Below are 15,979 nucleotides of genomic sequence, written 5' to 3'. Positions count from 1 at the left end.
TTGTTGATGGGAATGTAAATTGGTGCAGCCACTGTGGAAAACAGCATGGAGGTTCCTTAAAACCTAAAAATAGAGCTACCATACGATCCAGCAATAACACTCCTGGGCATATATCCAGACAAAACTATAATCTGAAAACATACATACACCCCAATATTCATAGAAGCACTATTTTCAGTAGCCAAGACATGGAAGCAACCTAAATGTCCATTGACAGATGAACAGATAAATATTTAGTGTATACACACACACACACACACACACACACACACACACACACAATGGAATACTACTCAACCATATAAAAGAATGAAATGATGCCATTTGCAGCAACATGGATGGACCTAGAGATTATCATACTAAGTGAAGTAAGCCAGAAAGGGAAAGACAAATACCATATGATATCACTTACATGTGGAATCTAAAATATGATACAAATGAACTTATTTACAAAACAGAAACAGACTCACAGACATAGAAAACAAACTTATGGTTACCAGTGGGGGCAGGGGATGGGGAAGGGATAAATTCAGAGTTCAAGATTAGCAGACACAAACTACTAAATATGAAATAGATAAACAACAAGGTCCTACTGTATAGCACAGGGAACTATATTCAATATCCTGTAATAAACCATAATGGAAAAGAATTTGAAAAAGAATATATGAATATATCTGAATATATATATATATATATATGAATCACTTTGCTGTACACCAGAAACTAACGCAACGTTGTAAATCAACTGTATTTCAACTTTAAAAAAAAGAAAAAGAACAAGAAGAGGGGTGCCCACTGAGGACAATAACAGATATTTACTGAATTGAATTCTTCCTATCTGTGAACCCTGTGGCTAATCCTAATAGCCTCTCACTTAATCCTAATAGCAACTCTGTGAAGTAGGTAATTATTCACATTTTACACATGAGAAAACTGGTTAAGAGGGTTAAGTAATATCTTCAAAGTCACAGTTAGCAAGTCGTTTGGACTGAGATAGGAACTTAGATCTGTTTGATACCTAAGTCCGAGCTTTTAGCCATACTCCTCATGAAAGAACCAAAATGAACCTCCAAAAAAGAACTGGAAATGCCTTTCCTCTGGCTATCACCCTACTTCTTCCTGGCCTTTAAGAATATAGGGGAGTTAACTCATCCTAGACCCATGTAGAATTTAGGTTACTGTAATACCTGTTATCACACCAGAAATGGGCTGAACGGAAGACTGTATGCATGCCTTGCCCCCCGGTTTAGGCAGAGATCCAGAAGACAACAGCTGTGGAGTGGCCCGGGATTAGAACTTATGTCTTCTAACATCTTGTCCTGGGCGCCTTCCCTCTCATCATACCAACCACCTTTATTAAACATTTTTAAAGATTACTAAAATCAGAAGGCAACTGAAATAAATGTTTAGGCTGAAAACAGCTGAGAGAATGTATCCACTGATAATCTGTCTTACAAAGAATAATTCTAAAATAGTCACCAAGTCATTTTTGAGAATTACGACAGCAAAAATTAAACAATTTTGAGATTATATTTGTCTGCTTTCATAGGAAGGCAAATTTTCAGAGATTTCTATAAAACTCCTCTAAGTTCTATAGAGCCCAATGCTTTAAAAAAATATATGTCAGAAACTTGAAAAGTTAGCCAGCTAACCAAAATTCTTCATGATAATTAGCCAGATCCCAGAATATGAGAAGTGGAAATTTTACAATGGTATTTTGACAAAGAACCAGATCAAATTCTAACACGACAGAGTTTTTTATTTCCCCTGGTGCCCTGTAAACTAATCCTAGAAATTAGTGGAAAGAAGACTTCTATTCAAGAAAGCACCTTACCATTGGTCAATTCTAATAGGTCACTCCATTTGGGGGACCAGTTAGTTCACTTCTTCCATTTTTCTATAATTCTGTTTATGTTAGAAAATTGCATAGAAAGTTATTTTAAACTTATGTAAAATAGCATTCTTCCTGAAGGGACATACATTCCATGCACAAAAATTAACTTTATTTTCTTCATAAAAGGTTTTCATATTTCCTTCATTTAGTGGGTTCACACATATTTATATGTTATACAACCTTTTTGGTATGTTATTTTATTTATATATTATACATAGTATATATACATGTTATGATATACTACTCCTTTGATGTATTTTATATATATTAATACTTTCAAAGCTAATTTATTGGAACTCTTTTGGTCAAGAAGTTCTCATAAACCTCCCCAAAGTGAATGAATTTGTACACCTCTGGAAAGAATTTACTGGCAGAGTATATGTGAATATAAAACAAATTTCAATCTTAAAATTATTTTCGTGCTTTTAAAATCAATGTTACCAAATGTATTAAAAACCACTGATATTAAATAGGAAGAATACTCCCAGAGTAATGGAAATAAAAACAAAAATAAACAAGTGGGACCTAATTAAACTCAAAAGCTTTTGCACATCAAAGGAAACCATAAACAAAATGAAAAGACAACCCACAGATTGGGAGAAAGTATTTGCAAATGATGTGACCGACAAAGGATTAGTCTCCAAAACTTATAAACAGCTCATGTGGCTTAATATCATCAAAACAAACAACCCCAGTCAAAAAATGGGTGGAAGACCTAAATAGACATTTCTCCAGAGATGACATACAGATAGCCAAGAAGCACATGAAAAGATGTTCAACATCACTAATTATGAGAGAAATGCAAATCAAAACTACAATGAGACATCACCTCACACCAGTCAGAGTGGCTATCATCAAAAAATCCACAAACAATATATGCTGTAGAGGGTGTGGAGAAAAGGGAACCCTCTTACACCATTGGTGGGAATGTAAATTGGTACAGCCACTATGGAGAACAGTCTGGAAGTTCCTTAAAAAACTAAAAATAGAACTACCATATGACCCAGCAATCCCACTCCTGACCATATATCCAGAGAAAAACATGCTCCAAAAGGATATATGCACCCCAGTGTTCACTGCAGCACTGTTTACAACAGCCAAGACACGGAAGCAACCTAAATGTCCATCAACAGAGGAATGGATAAAGAAGATGTGGTACATAAATACAATGGACTATTACTCAGCCATTAAAAAGAATGAAATAATGCCATTTGCAGCAACATGGACCGAGCTAGAGATTGTCATACTGAGTGAAGTTAAGTCAGACAGAGAAAGAGAAATATCGTATGATATCACTTACATGTGGAATCTAAGAAGAAATGATACAAATGAACTTATTTACAAAACAGAAACAGACTCACAGACTTAGAGAATGAACTTATGGTTACCAGGGGGGAAGGGTGAGGGGAAGGGATAGTTAGGGAGTTTGTGACTGACATGTAAACACTGCTGTATTTAAAATGGATAACCAACAAGGACCTACTGTATAGCACAGGGAACTCTGCTTAATATTATGTAACAACCTAAATGGGAAAAGAATTTGAAGAAGAATAGATACATGTATATGTATAACTGAATCACTTTGCTGTACACCTGAAACTATCACAACACTGTTAATCAACTATATGCCAATAAAAAATAAAAAGTTTAAAAAATAAATAAATTGAAGAAAAATAAATAGGAAGAATAGTTTACATAACATATAAATTATAACAAATTTTAAAAATTGGAATTTGTAATCTCTAATATTAAGAGAAAATAAGAAATGAGTGTAGTATTAGAAAAATATAGATAAATATAGCCTTTAATTCTGCATGTTTTGTGGACATTTTTCAAGATTCAGTTGCTTAATAATTCTATCTGTACTTGGTAACTTTGTTTTTATTTATTTGAGGTTTAGTGGTAGAGTTCTCTTTTAGGCTTACAGGGACTGAGGCTTAGGTTTAATGCCCTGAAACCAACCTCATTAAAAAAATTAATCTTGAGAAAAACTTCCTGCTACATTACTATGAAGCATCTACATTTCATAAAAAATATAATTTTTTCAAATATAGATAGTAACTTTCTTTTTGCCATGCAACATCTCTTTCTTATTTGTAATACTCTCACCGATATGAATGGAGCTTAAGGCAGAGAAATAATATGCAGGGAACTATGAAAATCAGACTCTTTCTAAATCAGGTTCATATTAAAGATTGTTAATTTACTTTGAACTCTGTATTTGGGTACTCTTTAGTAAAGCATGTATTAAATTAGTACAGAAATATCTCAAATGGCATTCCAGTTTGATGTGGAAATGTATGTGTCACTCAGAACATAATTTAATTTGAGGGATAAAAGAGATCAAGAGAGAAGTAGAAGTATACACTGGTCTTATGTGCTATTTCAAAGTCCACATTTTGACACAGTAGATATAAAATCTAGGTTTGAGAACTGAAAAACTACATTATAACTTTGACCTTCTCAAAGTCCATTTTTCCCACCTTACTATTTCTTCTGGGTAACAGTTGTTAATACTGTTGATGTATTCTTGAAGGAGAGATCCAGGTTCTGCTTTTATCTCTTGAATCCTTTTAAGTCCACCACTTGTTACAAAAAGTCGTCGAGCTTTGCTATCATGCGGCAGCACCTTGAAAAGTGAAGCACACAAAAATGTCAGCTTTTCTTTTCCAAGTTGGATTTTTACTACTGAAAAGCAATAATATACCTGAGGAAATACATAAGAGAATTTATGTCCAATATACCTGCAACATAATGAGCCTAAATTTGCTGATCATTGGAAGTAAAATGCAGCCTTTTTAGAAATTTCTTAACTTTTTATGTTGTGGAGATGGAATAAAGGCAATGAACAGGAGCAAAGATAATGGAGAGCCACTCATATACATACAAGGTAAAGCAGTATCTGTTCTTCTCTTATACAAACTGAAGGTCTCTCCAAGCTCCTTAACAAGGCACAGAGGGCCTTCTGTGACTCAGGTCCTAAACATCTCTCCAGCGTCCTTCCCTACCAACCTCTATGCTAAATTTTATTTCAATAATCTCAAAGGGTGTGTCCAAACCATTTCTTGCCTTTGCCTATGCTGTTTCCTCTTCCTAGAATACCCTTCCACCCTCCACACACCTCCCCCATTACTTGGCTCACTCTTGCTTATCTTTTTTTTTTTTTTTTGGCCACGCCACGTGGCATGCAGTATCTTAGTTCCCCAACCAGGGGTCGAACCAGTCCCCCCTGCAGTGGAAACTGGACCATCAGGAAATTCCCATTCTTGCTTATGTTTTAAGACTCAGCTCAGATGTCACCTCCTTTAAGAAACTTTCTCTGGGATAGCCCTATTCTCTTTTCGCAGGATGAGTTGGGTACTTTTCTTCTCTCATGGAATTCTGTTAAACCCCTATCTGTGCACTTGCCACATAATTTTTTTTTTTTTTTGCGGTACGCGGGCCTCTCACTGTTGTGGCCTCTCCCGTTGCGGAGCACAGGCTCCGGACGCGCAGGCTCAGCGGCCATGGCTCACGGGCCCAGCCGCTCCGCGGCATGTGGGATCTTCCCGGACCGGGGCACGAACCTGTGTCCCCTGCATCGGCAGGCGGACTCTCAACCACTGCGCCACCAGGGAAGCCCTAAGCTAAACTCTTTATATATAACATCTCATTAACCTTTACAATGACCCTATAAATAGGTTCTTTTATTAACCCTATTTATGGGTAATCACACTAAGGTTTAGAGAGGTCAAGACTTGCTAAAGGCATTGCTGCTGGTAAATGGGGAATCCAGGCACCCCAGCTCCAGAGCCTGGGCTCACGGCCACAGTGGGATACTAATTCCAACAACCCTGTTTTCTTAAACCCAACCTCCTGAACACAGTTGATAGTTTAGGGTCCCCCTCCTGGCCATCCACAGCTGTGAGAACGCACTCACTCTCTCTCAGCCTCTGCTTTCAGCAGTCAGTCCCACTGGCTGAGCCCCTTCCAGCAGCTTGACCTTTCTACCTTACTACCTTGAATCTGCAGTGGTCTAAGAAATATGACAGCCACGTTTGTTAAAACTGTTCACAGAATAAGTCAATACACTCCAAGTGACTGTCTCAAAGCATCTCCGGTAAAGTGCATGCACGTTGCAAAAAATATTTCAGTGACTCAGAGACCTTTTACCTTTTCTTTATAAGACCTTCGCAGTGTTCCCAGATGAGTGAAACTAACAGACACTGGGAAAATTACCAAAAGTTACTTCTCAGTATAAATTATCTGCGCTATGAGGTTTTTATATGTTGACTCTTTACTCTCCAAGAACATAAAAAAGACAGTACAGAGGCTGTGAGGAAAATGTGAGGAAGAAGAAAGTGTGAATTAGTTATGTGTGAATTTTATTAGCTTATGTTAATTTTATTAACCTATTTTACCTTCCGTGTCAATATGATAGGTGAAAGTTAAGTAGTAAAACCCTGCCCCCATCTTACAGAAGAAAACATTGACCCAGCAGAAGCAACAAGTTAATACCCCATTTCAATTTTCTTCCCCCACTTCTAGGCTAAGAGAGCATGTCTTACCTTACTGAACTGTCCAACCACATACTTCAGAATATTGGGAGGAGCATCATACAGAAATGGCTCGAGAGCTGGTAAATAGGTGCATTTTTGTAGGATGTTCTTTATGGCTTTTTTACTCTATTGAAATACAAAGCAAAATACATACCAAAGTAAGTAATCAATGAAAGCTTGACAAGAATTCATGTCTTGTGTTCCTGGAATTTGAAAATGAAGTGAAGAGCTTGTGATGAACTTAACTGCTGTTGGTGACCAGGTCTACCAGCGGGATAGCGGAGATCACATCCACTGTACCATGCAGACAGCCTTACTCCAATTCTAACAGTTCCAAGCTGGTGATAGACTGCCAACTTATTAATCAAGAACTCTAATGACACTAGAAATCCACTGAGCTTCACTATCCTTCATCAAGAAATATACTTGAGTTTTGACTATAAACTTCTAGATCAGGATGTATATCATGATTAATAATCAGTTGTATTATCCAGCATGAAAGAAATATTAGTATATTAGTTAATTAAGGTTTTGTTTACTTGTCAAGTTCTGGGTTTAAGATTTTTTTAACAACATTATTGAGATATAATTTACATACCATAAATTCACTCATTTTAAAATCCATGTATTTTTAGTAAATTTACAGAGCTGTGCAACCATCACCACAATCTAATTTTAGAACATCTTCATCATCTCAAAAGAAACCTCGTGCCCGTTTATAGTTACATTCTTGTGGCTGTAAAGTAATATCTCATTATGGTTTTGATTTGCATTTCTATCATCACTAATGATGTTGAACATCTTTTCATGTGCTGATTGATCATTTGTTGGTGAAATGTCTATTCAGATCTTTTACCCATTTTTTAGTTGGGTTGTCCTCTTATTATTGAGTTGTAAGAGCTCTTTACATATTTTGAATACAAGTCCTTGCTTGAATATATGATTTGCAAGTAATTTTTCCAAGTCTGCGGCTTGTCTTTTCATTTTCTCAGTGATGTCTTCTGAAGCATACAAGTTTTTCATTTTGATGAAACCTAATTTATCAATGTTTTCTTTTATTACTTGTGCTTTAAGCGTCACTTCTAAGAAATCAATGCCTAATCCAAGGTTAAAAAGATTTACTTCTATGTTTTCTTCTAAGAGTTTTATAGTCTTAATTCTTATATTTAGACCTATTATCCATTTTTAGTTAATTCTGGTATATGGTATGAGACATGGGTCCAAATTAATATTTTTGTCTGAGGATATAATAATTATCCTAGTACAGTTTGCTGAAAAGACTATCCTTTTAACATTAAATTGCCTTGGCACCTTTGTGAAAAATCAACTGACCATAAAAGGGTCTATTTCAGATTTTCAATTCAATTACTACATTGATATATATGTCTTTCTGTAAGCAAGTACCACACTATCTTGATTCCTGTAGCTTTATAATAAATTTTGAAGTTGGGCAGTGTAAGTCTTTCTTTTTCAAGATTGTTTTGGCTAGTCTGAGTCCTTTGCATTTCCATATGAATTTTAGGATCAGCTTCTCAACTTCTGGGGGGAAAAAAGCCAGCTGGGATTTTGACAGGAATTGTATTGAATATGTAGATGGTTTTCACAATATTGAATTGCCATTTTAACAATATTGAATCTTCCAATCTGTGAACATGGAATGTCTCTTCATTTATTCAGATCTTTTTTAATTTTTTTCAGCAATGTTTTATAGTTTTCAGTGTACAAGTCTTATACTTTTCTTTTTTTTTTTTTTTTTGCAGTACGTGGGCCTCTCACTGTTGTGGCCTCTCCCGTTGCAGAGCACAGGCTCCGGACGCGCAGGCTCAGCGGCCATGGCTCACGGGCCCAGCCGCTCCGCGGCATGTGGGATCCTCCCGGACCAGGGCACGAACCCGTGTCCCCTGCGTCAGCAGGCGGACTCCCAACCACTGCACCACCAGGGAAGCCCTTATACTTCTTTTGTTAAATTTATTCCTAAGTATTTTATTCTTTTTGATGCTATTGTGAATGAAACTATTTTCTTAACTTCATATTTGAATTACTCATTACTAAGATATGGAAATACAATTGATTTTTATATTGATTTTATACCTAGTGATTTTGTTGAACTCTTATTAGTTCTAGTATTTGTGTATGTGTGTGTCTGTGTGTATTCCTTAGGATTTTCTACATATAAGATCACGTCATATTTTGGATTTAAAATGTATAAGCCTTTAGAAAATGTGCCTTATATTTGGTTATTTATGGCTGTGAACGAAATAAAATTGTTCCTACAACTTCATTTTGTGAATTGTACAGAAATTACATGGGGTCAACAAACCCTTTTATTTACCTAATTCAGGAAATCAAGTAAGGTGTTACTTTGAAATAATGAATGAGAGACTATGAATTTTGCTAAATGTCAGAGCATTTAGTAGCTAGTGCTTATCCTTAGACATATATAATACATGATGATGTGAGGGAAGGGGTCATGGGCTATCTACTTAGGGCAACTTGAGTTTGAGCCTGGTTTTCCTATGAACTAGCATAGCATCTACAGTTCTACATTCACTAATTTTTCTGATATTTCTAAAAACTGACTTCAGCCACACTGATCAAAGCTATTGTAAAGACCACAGTAAGTGACTAGCAATACTATTTTTTTTTAATCTCAACAACACACATAAGCGTAGTAATTAACAAAATACAACTGTCAATTCTAGGCAAACACTTGGTGCCACTTCACTTGTTTTTCACAGAAAATGAAAGGAGTAACAAAAAATTATTCACTGTTGCTTTCCTTAATGAATGATCTCTAATGAAAACTGCTTAAAATGAAAAATGTTTCTTATTCAAAAGTTAATTTTATTCTGAAAGCATTCTGACCCAAAGAGCTATAGTTATTTAAATGAGGGGGGCACATAGGAGTAAATCTTCATGACCTTGTGTTAGGCAAAGTCTTCTCAGATATAGCTCCAAAAGCACAAGCAGCAAAAGAAGAAAAATACACTGAACTTCGTTAAAACTTCCTTTTTAAATGTGCTCTAAACAATACCATCAACAAAGTGATAAGACAATCCACAGAATGGGAGAAAATATTTGTAAATCATACATCTGATAAGGATTTGTATCCAGAAATATATAAAGAACCCTTACAACTCAATAATAAAAAGATAAATAGCCCAATTTAAAAATGGGCAAAGGGTCTGATTAGACATTTCTCCAAAGACGATATACAAATGGCCAATAAGCACATGAAAAGATTTTCAGCATCATTAGCCGTCAAGGACATGCAAATCGAAACCAGAATGTGATACCAATTCACACCCACTAGGATGGCTATAATAAAAAACAAAGACGATAACAAGTGATGGCAAAGATGTGGAAAAATTAGAACCCTCATACATTGCTGGTGGGAATGTAAACTGGTACAGTCACATTGGAAAAGAGTTTGGCAGTTCCTCAAAATGTCAAAAAGAGTTATCATATGACCTAGCAAGTTCCATTCCTAGGTACATACCCAAGAGAAATGGAAACATACGTCCACACAAAACTTGCATAATAATGTTCATAGCAGCATTATTTATAATAGTCAAAGAGTAGAAACAACCCAATGTCTAAGCAGTGAACAGAAAAATAAAACGTGGTATATATCAATACAATGGAATATTATTTGGCAATTAAAAGGAACAAAATATTGATATATGCTATGACATGGATGAACCTTGAAACTTTAAGTGAGAGAAGCCAGGCACAAAAGCCCACATATATTGTATGGTTTCATTTAAATGAACTGTCCAGAAGAGGCAAATCCCCAAAGACAGATAGTAAATTAATGGTTGCCTGGGGCTAAACAGGAAGGATGTGGAGTGACTGCTAATGGGAGAATGAAAATGTTCTAAAATTAGACTGTGGTGATGTTTGCACCTGTGAAGATACTAAAACCATTGAATTGTATAGTTTAAATGGGTAAATTATATGGTATATGAGTTATATTTCAATAAAGCTGCTAAAAATAAAGGGGAACAACCAAGACAATAAGAATACAATAATTAAATCAAATAATTATCTTAGAAATAGTTTTATAACTATTTGAATAGTTTTATAACCATCCAAATGCCAAATTAAGATGATACATTTCGATATGATATCTCTGAATCAAAACAAGTGTAGTTGCCTGAATATTATCAAAATATATGTAGGTAAGCTGATTATATAAAAGATATATATTCTTTTCAGTTTTTATAAGGTATTTGAAATTACATAGGTGTATAGACAGTAAGGCTATGTGAAAATGTGCAAGAAATTCCAAGGGGCTGCTCCTTGGCTCTCTCTCATGGATCAGAACCAATTAGAGAATGCTTACAGAAGCTGACATGCCTTTGGGACAAAATGAACTTCAACATGGCCTTATAATTTGAAAGCTGCTACAGAGTAACAAATGAGAAACACCATTAGACAGTTCCTAAAGCTCTTGGATACATTTTCCCTACTGAGATAGTGTCACATCAAACAGATTTGGACTTTCACTCTAAAGCCTTTAAAACAACAACTGATAGAATCCAAGAGACCTTGGGGAAGAAAAGAAAAGGAATGATTAAGTCCCTACAATAAGAAAATATCTGGATGGATTTAAAGCCTTGGAAAGATTGTTGACAGGATAAAGACTGATAAATCACTTTTAATTTAATACCCACTGTATTTCCTGAAAGTAAATATTATATTAAATAAGGGCAAAAGGAATCTTCTATTAGTAAACCTAAATGTTTTAATAAAACCACCTTTATTAAACTAATACAAGATAAAAATTATCTGACTTCAAAAAGTAAAGTTATCAAACTTATTTTACTCTGGTGATATTTATACAACATAATATCATAATAACTCATTAAAAACCAAGTTATATAAACTTGGTAGCATGTAAATAGTATATAGTGCTCCCTCAGAGACTATTTGCAAGGGTTTCTCAAACTATAATTACTACTGACTCCACTATTAATTATTCATGCTCTAGCTGATGTAATCTTTTATTTCCCTGGATTACTAGAGGTAAGGGTGGGAAGGATGAGAAGTGAGGAGGAGGGAGGAGGGAAGAGGAGGAAGTGGGGAAGAGGAGAGGGAAGAGGGAGGAAGAAAGACAATTATGATAATGGGTTAAAGAAATATGCCACAAAAAGAGAACTACATACATAGGTTAAAATTATATGTAGGGCTTCCATGGTGGCACAGTGGTTAAGAATCTGCCTGCCAATGCAGGGGACACGGGTTCGAGCCCTGGTCCAGGAAGATCCCACATGCTGCGGAGCAACTAAGCCCATGGGCCACAAGTACTGAGCCTGTGCTCTAGAGCCCATGAGCCACAACTATTGAGCCCTCATGCCACAACTACTGAAGCCCGTGCACCTAGAGCCCACGCTCCGCAACAAAGAGAAGCCACCATAGTGAGAAGCCCACCCACCGCAATGAAGAGTAGCCCCTGCTCACCACAACTAGAGAAAGCCTGCGCACAGCAATGAAGACCCAACGCAGCCAAAAATAAAATAAATACATTTAAAAAAATAAAATAAAATAAAATAAAAGTATATGTATGTAAATCAGATGTACTTGGACAACTCAAAATTGGAAATGGAGTTGTGGTTTCTCACCAGAAAGTCAAAGAATCACACAATTGTTAAACAGGAAAAGACCTTAGCACATTGTCAATCTTACTCTCTACCAAGCATCGCCAAGGAATGGAGTCAACATTGGAGACAAGTAAGGGAAAAGCCCTAAATCTATTAAATCATTGCTTTGATCTAGAAAGTCTTATAAAAACGGGAAAAGCGTTAATCTTAGAAATCAACTTCCCCCAATGAATCTGTAGAGAAAAAACATGTAAACATAACCAAATCAACATAAACTCACTTTTATAAAATTTATAAACCAAATAAATGACTCACGACATCGCTTTCAGAGTCTCTCAACTGTAAGTTCAAGCAGACTTCCTGCCTTGTTAGAGCACCTAAAGTTGTTCCAGCAAATGTGTTTTCCTATTTGTTACTTCAGTGTTTTAATTAAAATTTAAAAGTAATTTAATTTACTGTTATTTTGATTGTCTTTTCTGTGTACTTCTCTCAACCCAAGTCAATTCTGAAAGCTGCTTTCCAAAAGTTACATGTTTTCCTAATAGGCAGTATGCTGGGAAGCATTTTTCTTTCTTTGAAATTCTAAAATTATTTTACAAACCCATCCTACTTTATATTCATGTTTTATGAATCATTTCAGTAGCTAGTAACATTTTTTTTAGAAATCTTAATTTTTTTTTTAAATGCATGATGTAAAAATGTTTAATTTAGTGAATCTTACAGTCATTTTTCCTTTAAGGAACAAATATAAGACATAATTAAAAGATCAGGCAGACTTGGAGTTAGGAGAGGTAGCTCATGCTTCAGGAATACCTTGGGAAAGCAGCTTAAATTTCTTTAGACTCAATTTTTTAATGTAAAATGGACTAAAGTACTCTCTGGCCAATTCCATCTCCAAAATCCTATTATTCAATAACCTATTTCATAAGAAAAGTCAATAGAAATGTAGAAGGCAACAACCAGACATTCATTTTACAAACAACTTTGTACCTACAGAGAACTTTCATTAAAATATATCACTGATTTTTAGAGACAAGGGTAACTCATTTTCAAAGAGTCACCTCACTTCTTCTGATAAATTTATTTCTTGACTCAGAAAAGCGATATTGTCCATGATGAAAATTAAAACATTTTAATTTACACATTTTAAAGAATGAGTCAAAATCTAACAAAGCCTCATTAAAACAGTCAAGAATTAAGCACTTACTTTCATTTGAAGATCCTCAGAACTTTCGGTCGACATGTACAAAGAAAGCAGGACGGGCAAAGTGTTTGTGACCGCGACAGCCCGGGCATGCTCCGGAGTGTGCCTCCCAATCTGTCCCAAGGCCCAGGCAGCAGCAGCCTTAATATGATCTTCTGGCTCTTCCGACAAGCAGACTGACAGCTGGGGCACACCCTGCAGCGTTGATCAAAAGAGCAAGAGTTATGAATCCAGAGCAGGATTAAAGAGTCTTCCCTGTCTCTCAAACGTTAGAAGGAATCATTTTGGTCTTGATCCTTTTCTTAAACGGTTCAATAAATGAGCACTTCACAGGGGCTGTCATTTTTCAAGTCAATAAAATGACTAGAACTAATTTACCTTAATTATCTGTAACAATCCAACTAAACTAAATAACTCCACTAGCGTTTACTCCCCAAACAGAGGCATTTAACCAAAAAACAGATGCCACAGACCAGTATTTAGGCAAAACCAGATTTCCCTGTGACAAATTAAAAATGCGTAGGATTTTAAAACCTTTTGCTTGAGGGGAGGCCGGCTGGGGCCGGCGCACACATCCCAGAGGCAGCCGGGCTGGTGACTCAGCTGCAGGTGGCGCCCCAGAGTCCGGAGAAGTGGCGGGGGGCGCAGGACGCTCTCCGAGGTTGCCCCCGGGGCAAAGGATTTCCAGATCTGATCAGGGAGCTGGACTCCTCGGTGTCACCACTTAGAACACACATCCTTTCTTTGCTATCAACATCACGGATCACCAACCACCCCAGACATCTGCCTGTGTGACTTTAAAAAGTCAATGCAGCAGCATTTTGGTTGAAGAAGGAGACCTTCAAGATGGCAGAAGAGTAAGATGCGGAGATCACCTTCCTCCCCACAAAAACGTCAGAAATGCATCTACATGTGGAATAACCCCTACATAACATCTACTGAACGCTGGCAGAAGATATCAGACTTCCCAAAAGGCAAGAAACTCCCCACATACCTGGGTAGGGCAAAAGAAAAAAGAAAAAACAGAGACAAAAGAATAGGGACGGGACCTGCACCAGTGGGAGGGATCTGTGAAGGAGGAAAGGTTTCCACACACTAGGAAGCCCCTTCGCCGGCGGAGACTGCGGGTGGTGGAGGGGGGAAGCTTCGGAGCTGCGGAGGAGAGCGCAGCAACAGGGGTGAGGAGGTAAAAGCGGCGAGATTCCTGCACAGAGGATTGGTGCCGACCAGCACTCACCAGCCCGAGAGGCTTGTCTGCTCACCCGCCGGGGCGGGCGGGGCTGGGAGCTGAGGCTCGGGCTTCGGAGGTCGGAGCGCAGGGAGAGGACTGGGGTTGGCTGCGTAAACGCAGCCTGAAGGGGCTAGTGCGCCACAGCTAGACGGGAGGGAGTCCGGGAAAAAGTCTGGAGCTGATGAAGAGGCAAGAGACCATTGTTTCAGGGTGCGCAACGAGAGGGAATTCAGAGCAACACCTAAACGAGCTCCAGAGATGGGCGCGAACCGCGGCTACCAGCGCAGACCCCAGAGACAGGTATGAGATGCTAAGGCTGCTGCTGCCGCCACCAAGAAGCCTGTGTGCGAGCACAGGCCACTGTCCACACCTCCCCTCCCGGGAGCCTGTGCAGCCCACCACCGCCAGGGTCCCGTGATCCAGGGACAACTTCCCTGGGAGAACGCACAGCGCGCCTCAGGCTGGTGCAACGTCACGCTGGCCTCTGCCGCCGCAGGCTCACCCCGCATCTGTACCCCTCCCTCCCCCCTGCCTGAGCGAGCCAGAGTCCCCGAATCAGCTGCTCCTTTAACCCCGTCCTGTCTGAGCGAAGAACAGATGCCCTCAGGCAAACTACACGCAGAGGCGGGTCCAAATCCAAAGCTGAACCCCAGGAGCTGTGCGAACAAAGAAGAGAAAGGGAAATCTCTCCCAGCAGCCTCAGGAGCAGCGAATTAAATCTCCACAGTCAACTTAATGTTCCCTGCATCTGTGGAATACCTGAATAGACAACGAATCATCCCAAACTGAGGAGGTGGACTTTGGGAGCAATGATATATATATTTTTTTCCTTCTTCTCTTTTTGTGAGTGTGTATGTGTGTGCTTCTTTGTGTGATTTCGTTTGTATAGCTTTGTATTTACCATTTGTCCTAGGGTTCTGTCTGTCCGTTTTTGTTTGTTTTTAAGCATAGTTTTTAGCGCTTGTTATCATTGGTGGATTTGTTTTTTGCTTTGGTTGCTCTCTTCTTTCTTTTTTTAAATTACTTTTTAATTTTTATTTTTTTTTTTATTTTTTTTGCAGTACACGGGCTGCTCACTGTTGTGGCCTCTCCCATTGTGGATCATAGGTTCCGGCTGCACAGGCTCAGCAGCCATGGCTCACGGGCCTAGTCGCTCCGCGGCATGTGGGATCCTCCCGGACCGGGGCATGAACGTGTGTCCCCTGCATCAGCAGGCGGAATCTCAACCACTGAGCCACCAGGGAAGCCCAATTTTTTTATTTTTAATAATTATTTTTTATTGTAATAACTTTATTTTATTCTCTCCCTCCCTCCCTCCCTCCCTTCCTTCCTTTCTTTCTTTTTTTCTCCCTTTTCTTCTGAGCTGTGTGGCTGACAGGGTCTTGGTCCTCCAGCCGGGTGTCAGGCCTGTGCCTCTGAGGTGGGAAAGCCGAGTTCAGGACACCAGTCCACCAGAGACCTCCCAGCTCCACATAATATCAAACGGTGAAAGGTCTCCCAGAGATCTCC

At 38.2% G+C, this 15,979-nt stretch overlaps 1 protein-coding gene across 2 annotated transcripts in view; it reads right to left on the bottom strand.

Annotated features, from left to right (window-relative positions):
• Positions 1–15,979, bottom strand: part of SPAG6 (sperm associated antigen 6) — a gene marked incomplete at both ends in the record, with an annotated part of 73,533 nt that overhangs the window by 9,593 nt on the left and 47,961 nt on the right. For both annotated transcript variants that reach the window (XM_082648323.1, XM_082648324.1), the window contains 3 exons: positions 4,378–4,523; positions 6,442–6,558; positions 13,243–13,434. In XM_082648323.1, coding sequence (XP_082504449.1) covers positions 4,378–4,523; positions 6,442–6,558; positions 13,243–13,434 — 455 coding nt within the window. The remainder of the gene's footprint in view (positions 1–4,377; positions 4,524–6,441; positions 6,559–13,242; positions 13,435–15,979) is intronic.

This window comes from Grampus griseus, assembly GCF_964374135.1.
Source record: "Grampus griseus genome assembly, chromosome: 2".
Taxonomy (NCBI): domain Eukaryota; kingdom Metazoa; phylum Chordata; class Mammalia; order Artiodactyla; family Delphinidae; genus Grampus; species Grampus griseus.
Note: the sequence above shows the minus strand (reverse complement) of the source record. Positions and strands in the feature narration are given on the sequence as shown.